This window comes from Rutidosis leptorrhynchoides, chromosome 1, assembly GCF_046630445.1.
Source record: "Rutidosis leptorrhynchoides isolate AG116_Rl617_1_P2 chromosome 1, CSIRO_AGI_Rlap_v1, whole genome shotgun sequence".
In the NCBI taxonomy this organism is placed as follows: domain Eukaryota; kingdom Viridiplantae; phylum Streptophyta; class Magnoliopsida; order Asterales; family Asteraceae; genus Rutidosis; species Rutidosis leptorrhynchoides.
In genome coordinates, this window is record NC_092333.1 from 112359839 (window position 1) to 112373436 (window position 13598).

The 13598-nt window shown below is 34.8% G+C and overlaps 1 protein-coding gene across 1 annotated transcript; it reads right to left on the reverse strand.

The window, feature by feature from the left end:
• Positions 1–2184: 2184 nt before the first annotated feature.
• Positions 2185–2532, reverse strand: LOC139888260 (uncharacterized mitochondrial protein AtMg00810-like). Its single transcript, XM_071871280.1, has one exon. It carries the CDS (start codon positions 2530–2532, stop codon positions 2185–2187), a length of 348 nt encoding a protein of 115 aa, XP_071727381.1.
• Between the last annotated feature and the right edge of the window lie 11066 nt (positions 2533–13598).

Genomic DNA, 13598 nt, shown 5'->3' on the forward strand with positions numbered 1-13598 from the left:
TATATATATATATATATATATATATATATATATATATATATATATATATATATATATATAGTGGTAGGATCAAGAGGGAAGTAATCATTCGGGGGGAAGCGGAGGGAAGCAAAAACGTTTTTTTTTTTCATTTTTTAAAAAAACTTTATTCACGAACATTATAGATGAGATGAAAATATGAACATTTAGTAGAGACACTTTGTGATAAATATTTTTATTTTGGCAGGAAAACGTTCGAAGAAGTAATATATAACAATTATCGTGTTTTTCGAGCGTATTTTGAGATTTTAGCTATTGGGGTTTAGATATTAGGGTTTAGATATTAGGGTTTATAGGGTTTAGATATTAGGGTTTAGAAATTTAGGGTTTATGGTTTAGATTTAGGATTTAGATTGAGTTTTTAACACGAACGGTTTAGAGTTTAGGGTTTAGGGTTTAGGGTTTAGGGTTTGGTGTTTTGGGTTTATGGAATAAACCCAAAACACCAAACCCTAAACCCTAAACCCTAAACTCTAAATCGGGCTAAATTTTACTTCACAAAACATGGAAAAAAACGTTCATATTCTTCACGAACAATATTATCTTGAATGTTATTTTTGTCGATTGTTTTCCCGCCTAAATAATAACATTCATCACGAAGTGTCTCTTCTAAATGTTCATATTTTCGTGTGATCTTGATGCCGGAAAAAAAAATTCCACAAAAAACGGAAAAAAAATTTGCTTCCCCCCGCTTCCCCCCGATTGGTTACTTCCCCATTGATCCTGCCCCTATATATATATATATATATATATATATATATATATATATATATATATATATATATATATATATATATATATATATATATATATATATATATATATATATATATATATATATATATATATATATATATATATAGACTCAATAAATTTATTAATAAATCAAACATTTTAAGTAATTGAAAAATACAATTTTGACTACCCTATATATATCAACAACGTCCACTAACAAATCTGATATAGGATAAACGCTTTTATTCACCTATCTCTTCAATTTCTCTAGTTAATTTTCACATTACACAACTAATGTAAAAAAATTAATCGTCAAATCATGAATACTCCCAAAAACAACAATAACATTGTAATATCCTCTTTCTTTAATATTCCATCGGAAGCAACAACAGAAATCTACGATATATTTGAACAGTGGCGATTCTAGGATGAAATGTCAGTGGGGTCATAAAAAAAAATTTTAAGGCTAATTATATTTGAAGGGTACTTTAGTGGTTATTTACCTAGAAAAAGTACAAATTTTAAAAATATATGGAGTCCTATAATTAAATTTAGTAGTGTCCTGTACAATTTGAAGTATACATTGTAAAAAAAAAATTCACACTAGTGGGGTCATAGGACCCCATACCCTATAGTGTACACTCGCCACTGTATTTGAAGATCCGTGTAAAGAAGTACATAATCAACAACATAGAGTTTTATCTTCAATCAGCAAAACAAACATGCTTCAATTAAGAAGAACAATACATCAACAGTACCTGGCAAAGCCCAAAAGATACAAAACTCAAAGACTTGATCCTCACTTATACAATAAAAGCTCTCAATGAATAAACACCAACATGTATTAATCATTCACACAAACAAATCAGAGAATGAAGATGAAGATGTAAATCGGCAGAGAACAAAAGAAGAAGCAGATCCAAAACTCTAACCCTAAATCCCATAAAAAAAATTATATATACATAAAAATTACAATTCAGTCCCTGAACTTTACAAGTTAACCTTTCCGCATCAAATTTGAGTATTTCTAATATATACCCTGAACAAGAAAACACTTGCAAACAAAGGACAAAATATAACCAAGATAAGAATGAACATAAACTTCATATTTTATCTCCCTCCCTCATGCTTATCTTGGAACAAGTCAATCATGCCAAGTTTCTAGCAAAACCAGTTATGTTGTTTCACAATTAATTCCTTTGTAAATATGCCAGCTATTCGATCATCAGAGGAAACTTTAAAAGTGTGACCAACACCTGAAGTTACCTTTTCTCTGATTAAGTGAACATCAACTTCTAGATGTTTAGTTCTTTCATGAAACGGGATTAGCAGCAATCTGAATAGTTAAGTTGTTATCACAATACAAAGGGACAGGCAAAACAGTTTTGATCTTAAAATATTCAAGAAACTTCAGATCCACATTATGTCACAAGTGGCATTGCTCATTGCTCTGTATTCTGACTCATTAGATGATCTAGAATCAACATTTTGTTTCTTACTTTTCCAAGCAACTAAAGAGTTTCCTAAAAATACACAGAATCCATTAACAGATTTTCTATATATTATAGTCTTAGCCCAGTCAGCATCAACATTTACACACATGTTAAGATGCTCAGATTTAACAAAAGTAAGTCCTTTTCCAGGAGATAACTTTAAGTATCTTAAAACATGTTCGACTAATTTATAATGAGATTGAAAAGGATTGTGCATAAACTGACTCAAGCAATGAGCAACAAATGAGATATCTGGCCTAGCCATTGTAACATATATATTAATTTTCCCACAAACTTCTGATAGCCAGTAACATTACTAAGTTTCTTGTTTTTGTCACTTTTAACATTAGAAATAGAAATATTTGATTCAATAAGAGTAGACAAAGGTTTACTTCCTAATAAACCAAATTCATTTAATAGCTCCAAACAATATTTCCTTTGATTTAAGCAAATACCGTTTTAAGCTTTAAGACCTCAATTCCTAAGAAATATTTCAAGAGACCATAAGTCTTTAATCATAAAATTAGAACTGAGACAACATTTGAGCTTATTAATTTCACTCTCATCATTACCAGTAATAATGATGTCATCAACATAAACCAGCATAACAAGAAAAATATCACCAGAAGACTTAGTAAACAATGAATAGTCCTTAACAGATTGTACAAAATCAAATTTTCACTAAAACATAAGCTAACTTTTCATTCCATTTTTTGAGAGCCTGTTTTAGACCATATAAAGACTTGACCAACTTGCAAACCTTATTTTTTATTATCACTATAATATCCTTCAGGAGGTTTCATATAAACGACTTCAACAATTTCACCATAAAGGAAAGCATTATTAACATCCAATTGATACAAGTTCTAATCATTTTTGAACAGCCATAGTAATTAAACATATTACGATAACCGTCTTTACCAAATGGTGAAAAAGTTTTAACATTGTCAATGTCTTCTCTTTGACTAAAACCTTTTGTAACTAATCTATCTTTGTATCTTTCTATTTCTCAATTAGCCATTATATTTAATTTTGTCCACCCACTCACATCTTATATGTTTCCTACCAGGATGTAAGTCAACAAGAACCCAAGTGTTATTTCTATTTAAAGCTTCAATCTCAGAATACATAGCATCATTCCAGTTTTTATCATTACAAGCTTCAAAATGAGAATTAGGTTAAGCACTTTTATTAAGACTAGACACAAAGCACAAATTATCATTTTCAAAAAAATAATAGTTAACAAACTTTTCTAAACCATACTTAACCTTACCTTCCACAACATATTCATTAAATTTCGTAGGTAGCTTAGACTGCCTACTAGATCTTCTGATGTCTGTGGTCTCCCCTTGATGAACAACATTGTCATTATCACTATAAGAATTTCCCCACGAAGATTTTGAGTATCATCAAGTGTTGCAGTTGTGATATCATCTTCTGTTTCACTATCTGTGTCACAAGAAGAGATGCCACTATTGCCATCACTGATTTCAGTATCCCTCCTTTCATCATTGAGACTTAAAGTGTCTGAAGTTTGAATCTTACAAAAAATTTTATCAAAAAAATATAAGTTGTTTACTTCTTCATTAAAAACTATCTCTTTAAAACCTTTAAAAGGGAAAAGTAGACAAATATGTTTTTGTTGGTTATTCCAATGTTAAAAAGGTTATAAACTTGATAAGAAAATGATTTTATTTTCAAGAGATGTAATTTTTTATGAAACTATCTTGACCCAGATTTATCATACTCATTTTTAACAGTTGCATAACACAGACATCCAAACACTTTTAAATGGGAGAGATTTGTTCTAAAACTATACACAAGCTCAAAAGGAGACCCCCCAGACATCACAGAAGTAGGCAACCTGTTAATTAAATAAGTTGCAGTTAAAGTACAGTCATACCAAAAATACAAATGCAACCCCCCTTTAAACATAAGACTTTTAGCAACATTGAGCAGATGTCTATGTTTCCTTTCAGCAATGACATTCGGTTGAGGGGTATTATACTCAATAGTAGTTTGATGTATAATACCATTTGTTTTACAAAACAAATCTATTCTTTGATTAACAAATTCAGTTCATTATCACTTCTAAACATATTAATATTCTTGTTAAACTTATTTTTGATAATAGAAAACAAATTAGAAATATTTTCAAATACTTCATCTTTCGTAATGATTAAGAAAGTCCACAAAGCCCTTGTGAAATCATTTACAACAGTTAAAACATACTTATACCTTTCTGCACTCTATAGGGTCCCCACAAATCAATATGAATTAAATCCCCAATACAATTACTTTTGTGATCACTTTAAGGAAATGGTTCTCCTTTTTGTTTAACCTCATGACTGTTATCACAAGGATTAGCATTAGAATTAGTGATGGATTTTAAGTCAGGTTTTAATAATTAAATAACTTGTTATGCATGATGACCTAGTCTATGATTTCATAGTCTTAAAGAGACAATAGCAAAATTAACACTTATACATTGACTTATAGTTTTAAAAAGGTAAAGACCATCAGCTTCACTACCAATCCCAGAGTTATGTTTCTCATTAAATTCTGAATATAACATTTTGTATTATTAAAGATAACTAGTTAAATTATATTCTTTAGAAACTCTACTAATAGACATTAAATTTACACAATATTCAGGAACTAATAAGACATTCCTTAGCACAATGTGATCATTTATTTTAAAATTTCCAATTTTATTAACTTTTGCCACAATACCATTGGGATCTCCAAATAGTAACATTTTATTTGGAAACATTAATAATATCAAATAAGCCTTTTTCACAGCAAATCATATGTTGATTTACTGGAGAGTCAACAATCCAGTTATCACTATAAATTTGTTGTTTTAAAAAGAAAGAACAAAAAGACTTATCAAAGTTGTTATTAGAAAGTTTACTTTATTATACATGTTACCTGCCATATTGGCACTAGCATTGGATGTAGATCCATTTTTCTCAGTTAACAAACTCAAAAGCATTTAAACATGTTCACTAGTAAAATGTAAACTTGGTGTAGAAACACCTTCAGTATTACCAACAGAACAATTATTATTAAGAGTAAACTTTGAAGGCCCTTGATTAAAAGGTTTCTTTTTATAGTTGAGTGGGTATCCTATGGTTAGAATTATGATTCCTCACAAACCTCCTACTACTACTATTATTATTATTATTATTATTATTATTATTATTATTATTATTATCGTTATAATTATTAGAGGTTCTAGCAACAAAGCAGAGTTATGAGTTTTATTAGCACTATCAGTGTACCCAATTCCAATTCCCATGTGTAATTATCTGCAACAATATGTGTGGGAGAGAAAATCTAGAGAGAGAGAGTGTGTGTGAGAGGAAAAGTGAGCACGGCTAAGGGTGACACGGATGGAGCTCGAGAGTGATACAACGGGTACTATGAGGGAACTAACAATGGGGCAAATCGAAATCGATTAACATCGTTCATGTTTTTCAATTTCCCAGAGGAGTTGAAGGTGATTGATCTTTGGAAGTTATTCAAAAAATATGGGTTGGTTAGGGATGTCTTCATCCCTCAGAAGAGATTACAAAATGGCAAGAGGTTCACTTTTGTCAGATTTGCTGAAGTTAAGGACCATGACAAGCTTCTACAAACCCTTGAAACAATCAAGTTTAATGAGTTAGAGATCAGGGTCTTCAAAGCAACAGCTAGGGGTCCTAAATAATCTGACCCAGTTCATCCCAGGTCACATGCTAATCCAGGGCCTGGTGGGAGGTTCGATGCAAACAGATTCCAAGATGGAAGATCATTCACAGAAATTTTGGGTCATAGGGACTTAAGGGATACATTAAACGAGTTAAGGCAGGCACAGAATCGGGTTGGTGGTAATACTTCGAACACAGAGGCAAAGAAAGAGGCTAAGATGGTGGAGGTGAATGAGGACACGTGTGTGGACAATGACGAGCTATTGAAGAGACCAATTGTTGGAGAAGCAAAATCCTTTGATATCCTATCCAATCTGGATTCGATCTTAAAATCTGAAGGGTTTATTAATGTGGAGGTCAAGAGATTAGGAGGTTTAAGTGTATTACTTGTTTTCTCATCAATTGATGTTGTAAAAGGTGCGTTGGATAATAAGCATCCATTAAATAAATGGATTCTTAAAAGAAACTTATGGGATTTATCAAACTGGCCGGAGGGACGTATGGCATGGCTTTCAATTAGCGGTGTCCCGTTACCTTGCTGGAATGATAAGACATTTTCGTCTATTGTCGAATGGTTTGGAGTGGTATACCTACATGAGAATTGCTCGATTACAGGGAACCAAACTTTGTTGAATGGAAGAGTTTTTGTCAAATTGAACGAGCCAGAAGTTGTTAAGGATTCCTTAAAGCTGATCTACAAATCCAAAGTGTATTTTGTAAATGTCAATGAAGAAGTTAAAAGTGTGGCAAGTGAGAACAGGGATAAAGTCGAGGGTCCTGGTAATTCTGGACATGGATATAATTGTGATGATTCGTCTGACTATGTCTCTGATTCATCTGGATATAATAATGATCCATTTAATACTGAGTCAGATGATTATGCCAGTGAAGAGGATGGGGTTCTAAGCCCTTATGAAGAAGTTGGGTTTAATAGATTCAATAGAGTCCATAACTGTTACAATGAAGATGGTGAACCTGCAAAAGATTCTGATGATGTTTTTCCAGGAAAGATGAAGATTAGTCCCAGTCCGAAGGGTTTGAAGATCAGAGACGAAGGGTCGGCCAACATTGGGGTTGGGGATAAAAATAATAATGATGAGATTGTAGAAGAGTCTTTCGAGGAAAAAGAAGGCGTCTGTATGAATTCCAAGGCTGAGATTAATAATGATTTAAAACCTAGTTCCAAGACTAGGATTGAAACGTGCGATAGGAGTGATATGTCAGGAAATTCAATTAATACCCCTTTAATGGACCGAAATAAAAATAATGATGGGGATATTAATGATCCAGATATTACTAGCGGGCCATGTTTGGGTAGATCTGGGCCAAAGGAAGGCCCAATGTTAAATCGAGCTGATGGGCCTCAGGAGTTAGATGGTAACTTTAAATTGGATAATAACGGCAGCACAATTCCAGAACATATCAATGAGAACGAAGTGGAGCCTGAGGTTAAAAGGAAATCGGTTTCAAAAGCAGATTCAAAGAAATCCAAGACGGTTGAGGTTTCGTACTGCAGCGATTGTTATTTAGTAGGAATGACAAATTGTAGGGCTTCTTCAAGGGTGATGAGATTTAGGAGGAAACCGAGGGGTGATTCGTATAAGTGCAAAACTTGTGGGAATAGGGGAAAAAAGAAAAATAAAGGCTCAAAGGGGAATTAGAAGCACTCGCATTTACAGGAAGATGATGGGCAGGCTAGGTCGTTTGATAGTGAGGAGGTGAGGAATTATGGGGAGCAAATCGGATTGAGGTGGAATACCTCAATCCCCCAGTAAGTCCTCTGTTTGTTTTTCGTGTTTGTTCATTTGTTAATTTTTTTTTTTATGAAGATCCTTTCATTAAATGTTCTTGGGTTTGCGGTAAAAGGGAAATTTGGGTGGGTGCGTAGTATATGTGTAAAAGAAAGGCCTTGTATTGCGGTTTTTCAAGAAACCAAATGTAAGGTGGTGTTGGATTCGTGGGTTCAAGTTCTATGGGGGGATCCCAATTTTGGATTTCTTCAAAAGGAGGTTGTGGGTAAATCGGGGGGTTATTAACAATTTGGGATAAAAGTGCGTTTGAAGTTGAAGGTTTCACGTCTTGTGACTTCCTTTTGGCAATTAAAGGTAAGTGGAGGAATACCGGTGAGGAATCTATAATTGTTAATGTGTATGGACCTCACAAGGATCGCGACAAAAAAAATGTGGGATGTGTTGGGTAAACTTTTAGATAGTGTTAATTCCTCTTGGTTATTATGTGGGGACTTCAATGAAGTTAGATCTAGTTCGGACCTGTTGAATTCACAATTCCACCAATGATGGGCCGATAGATTTAATGAGTTCATTTCAAGGAACAATCTAGTTGAAATTCCAATAAATGGGAGAAAGTTCACTAGAATCAGTGACGATGGAGTGAAGTTTAGCAAACTCGATCGGTTTTTGGTTACGGATAACTTTCTTAATCTTTGGAATGATCTCTCGGTTATTGCCTTGGATAGGAATCTCTCGGATCATTGTCCTTTAATTCTTAGAGATAAGGTGATCGATTATGGACCGAAACCCTTCAAGATCTTTGACGAGTGTTTTAATTGTTTAGATGTAGGCGATGTAGTTCTTGCAGCATGGAATCAACCTATTCATGGTTCAAGAAAAGATTGTAGGTTTAGGGATAAATTAAAGAATGTCAAGATGGCTTTAAAATCGTTGAGTCGTTCAAAGTTTGGCAACCTCGATAGTGAAATTACATCTCTTCAAAAGGAAGCGATGGAGTGGGAGCTAAAAGCGGAATGTCAAATTCTTTGTGATTCAGATCGAGCAAAATGGTTAGAATTTAGACGTCTTTGGGTTGAGAAGGAAAAGGTCAAAACAGGTATGCTAAAACAAAAAGCAAGGATTAAATGGGTTCTTGATGGGGATGAAAATTCGAAATTCTTTCACGCTTCGATTCGTAGAAAATACAATAAGTGTAATTTTCGAGGCATCACGGTTGATGGGGTTTGGGTAGATGAGCCACAACGAGTTAAAGAAATTGTCTGTAATCACTTCACTAAGCAATTCGCCTGTAACAGTAACCATAATGCAAGATTGGTGGACAATTATTTTCTTGTTGGGCCTGTCCGTGAACTTGGGCCTGATTCTCTGCGAAGTGGGCCTGCCCAGGACTGTACGACTGAGGGGGCTGCTGATTTTAATCCGTCGCCTGCTACTTTTTTGAGTGGGCCCTCACGTCCAGCTAGTGTTACGAGTGGGTTGCGGTTAACTGTCGAGGAAGCTATTGGGTTGGAGGAGAAGTTCTCGGTTGAAGAAATTTGGGGTGCGATAAACGAATGTGCTAATAATAAGGCACCCGGTCCGGATGGGTTGAATATGCGCTTTTTTAAGAAATTTTGGGGTATTATCCAAGATGATCTTGTAGACGCAATTAATTGGTTCTGGGCAACGGGAGAAATATCCGACGGTTGTAATTCCTCTTTTATTACTCTTGTTCCCAAGAAAGATGACCCTTTGAGTTTGAACGAGTATAGACCTATTAGTTTTATTGGAAGCTATTATAAGATTATTGCAAAGCTAATTTCTCTCAGGATTAGAAAGGTAATTCCGAAGCTTGTGGGATTTGAACAAAGTGCGTTCATTCGGGGTAGGAATATAATGGACGGGGCCCTTATTGCTAATGAATCTTATGATTTCTTAAAAAACAATCGGGTTAAAAGCATGATCTTTAAAGTTGATTTCGAGAAAGCATTTAATTGCCTTAGTTGGGAGATTTTAGATGACATGATGAGGTTAATGGGATTTGGTGCAAAGTGGAGGGGTTGGGTTAGTTCTTGTTTGAAGTCGGCTTCCATCTCGGTTCTCGTTAACGGCTCACCGACAAAGGAGTTCAAGCTCGGGAGGGGGGTGACACAAGGCGATCCCCTTTCCCCTTTTCTTTTTATAATTGCGGCGGAAGGACTTATTTGGCTTACAAAATCGGCAGTCGCAAATGGTCTATATAGTGGGGTGGAGATAGGGAAAGAAAAAATTTCGATATCGCATCTCCAATATGCGGATGATACCGTCTTTTTTGGTACTTAGAGTTTGGATAATATTCATCTCATGAAACTTCTTAAGTGCTTCGAATTGTGCTCCGGTCTTAAAGTTAATTATAAGAAAAGTAATCTTTTTGGTGTGGGTGTAGAAAACTATGAGGTCGAGTTTATGGCGGATCTCTTTGGTTGTAAAGTTGGTGCCTTTCCGTTTATTTACCTAGGTTTACCAATTGGCGCTAATATGAAAAAATTGGGAAGTTGGAAACCGGTATTGGATAAATTTGAGAAAAGGTTAGCGGATTGGAAAGCTCGGGCGATGTCATTCGGTGGACGTTTTACCCTCGTTAATTCGGTTCTAAATAGTTTACCGTTGTATTACTTTTCCCTCTTCCGTGCTCCTCCTTGCGTGCTTAAAAAACTTGAGAGTGTGAGAAGAAAATTTTTTTGGGGTGGGGCGGGTGACGAGGCAAAAATCTCGTGGGTTAAATGGGATGATGTTATTTGCCCTCGGGCGGATGGCGGTCTTAACTTTGGTTCTCTTAATTGCAAAAATCTTGCATTAATCGGCAAGTGGTGGTGGAGGTTTTTCACCGAACCCACTTCCTTGTGGGTTAATGTAAGTATTTATGGGGTCTCGGGGGCTTTATATTCGGGTGGGTTCAATTCTATCGCGTACTCTAATACTACTTGGAGTAAAATTGTCAAAACAGGTTTCGAGATTGATGGCAAAGGGGTAAACTTCTCCAAATCTTTTACTAAGCTTATCGGTAACGGAAGGGGTACATTATTTTGGGAGGATGCGTGGATAAAGGATATTGCTTTGAAAGATGTATTCAAAAGATTGGTGCGGCTAGAGACAAACACGAAGGTGACGGTTGCGGATAGAGTTAATTGGGATGGTACTCGGTGCTCACCGAATTTGGAATGGTTGCGGGTTGTAACGGGGCGGACGATTGGGGAGCTAGAGGAATTAGAAAGGTTGATTTCGACTTGGAAGATGGCATCCGAAAAGGAGGATTCTTGGTCTTGGAATTTATGCGGGTCCGGTAAATTTTCAACTAAATCGCTTACTAAGCAAATCATGGCTAAGTGTCTTCCCCCAAATGCTTCAAATTTAACTACACTCAAAAATGATCTTGTTCCAATTAAAGTGGGTGTTTTCGTATGGAGGGCAAGAAAGGAGAGGCTCCCCGTGTTGTTTGAATTAGACAAACGAGGGGTTGACCTTAACTCCGTTCTTTGTCTTTTGTGCGGTGATGAGGTGGAAATGGTTAGTCATGATTTTTTTGATTGTAAGTTGGTTCAATAAATTTGGAATAAAGTCTTGAAATGGTGGGGTATGGATCCGGCACAACATAGTATCGGCAACATTCTTTGCGGGAAATCTCATTTACCTTGTTCAAGTGAGGGTGAAAAGATTTGGCAAGCAACGGTGTGGACTAGCATCTATCTAATTTGGAAAAATAGGAATCTCAAGATATTTAAGAGTGTATGTTGGTCTCCTCCGGTCGCGCTCAATGACATACAAGTGAAGAGCTACGAATGGATCGCGAAAAGAAACAAAACAAAAAATTTCGAGTGGCTAGATTGGTTGCAAAATCCCCATTTTCTAGTTATGTAAATGTAATTGTTAATATTTTCGTGTACTTGAGTTCATCGAGTTGTACTTAGTGGGTGGCATATGATTCTTTCTCGGTATCATTATGCCCCATCTTGTGAGAACTTTGTAATTTTGTGTTTATAATAAAATTGCCATTAAAAAAAATTTCCCATGTGTAATTCTTCTCTAGAAACCAACGAAAATGCAGTTTTCACACTGGGCAGAGGGTCTCTTGTGAGGATATTACTTCTAAGAGGTTGATAAACATCATCTAAACCCATTAATAATTTCATTAACTTCATTAGTTGATTGTGAGTTGTAAATTGATTAACAGCAGCACAAGTACATGTAGGCAATTTAACTAATGGGTCATATTGTTTCCATAAGGTGTTCAACTTATGAAAGTATTCAGATCAGTGTTTCAAAACCCAGCCGACTCGAGCGAGTTCTCGGTGGGAAACTGGCATAAGGGAGCAAACGAGAAATCGGTCACAAACTTGCTAAAAACTCGATCAACCTTGGTCAACGCGGCCAACGCTGGTCAAACATGCAAATATGAATATATTTTTTTATGTTTTCTATTGTTTCTCACATTTTATATCTTCTTTGTGGCTGGAAAATGAAATTTGGTGCTCGGATGTTGAAGTTAATGGCCAAATTTAAGTTAAGGAAGAAAGAGAAGAAACAAGTGCAAAATAAAGGGGAGTAGAAGAAAGAGGCACACGCATTAGAAAGATAATGAAGTACGTATAGGAAGTCAGAAACACTAGAGTTTAAATATGGACTCTATTTTTAGAGAAAAGTAAATAAAAGGGTTTAGAACAAAGTAAATAAATGGATTGTACCTTTTATATATATATATATATATATATATATATATATATATATATATATATATATATATATATATATATATATATATATATATATATATATATATATATATATAATCAGATGAGAGTTTGAGACTAAAATATCTGGGCTATAATTTAATTTAATAAGTAGTTATTATACACTAAAATAATATTTTGTCAACACATTTATATATTTTTATATTAAAAAACTAAGAAGTCAACGAAAGATAACATCCCAGTTCTCCCTCGAGTTCTCCCCGAGTCACCGAGAACTCGTCAAAAACTTCTGGCCGATTTCTCCCCGAGTTGCGAGTTTTACAACCTTGATTCAGATACAGTAGATCCAATTTGAGTTAATGAATTTATTTTATAATGAAGATTAAAGGTAACAGATCCATCTATTTTGTCATAAGTCTCCTTAAATTCTTGACATACAGCTAGTACTATCATTATCAAAAAAATTTTGCCCTAGATACAACTCATCAGAAATAGAAGTTAAAATCCAAGTAAGAACAACAGAGTTACATCTGTCTCACTATTCAAAAGAACATTATCTGATGCATAAGCAGTTCTTAAATAAGTGTGTCACTAGAATGTGTCACTAGAATGAAGATACAAAGGATCTTCAAAATCTAGTTTATTAATCAATGTAACAGATGATGACTCAGTATCATCACCTTTAATCATCTTAACAAAAACAAATCAAGCACAAGCAGAATATATGAAAGCAATAAAAAAAAAATAGAAATAAAGCACACGGATTCCTACAAAGATGCAAGAAAATAAATCCCCAAGGATAGTCCAAACAGTGATCCAGATAAGCAAATTCTCAAGGAATCTACTCCGGGTCTTATTTGGAGCCCTCCCCGCTACAATAAAGCAGAAACAATGTTGGACAACCCTAAATAAAATGAACATACAAAGAAGAGTGGAAGAGTTTTACAGAGTACTCCGTGCAAGCAAAAGAAAAGAATCAGCAGAAAGCAAATCCCCTGGAACAACCAAGAGGAAACCCTAACCCTAATTTGAAGAATTAGGGTTGGAAGTTCAAATCAGCAAATCACCCACAACATATTCCAACAATCGTTGAAAACAATCACCAGAACCAATCTAATCACCAGAATCAATCGTATCGACGCTCTGATACCATGTAAAGAAGTATAGAATCAACAACATAGA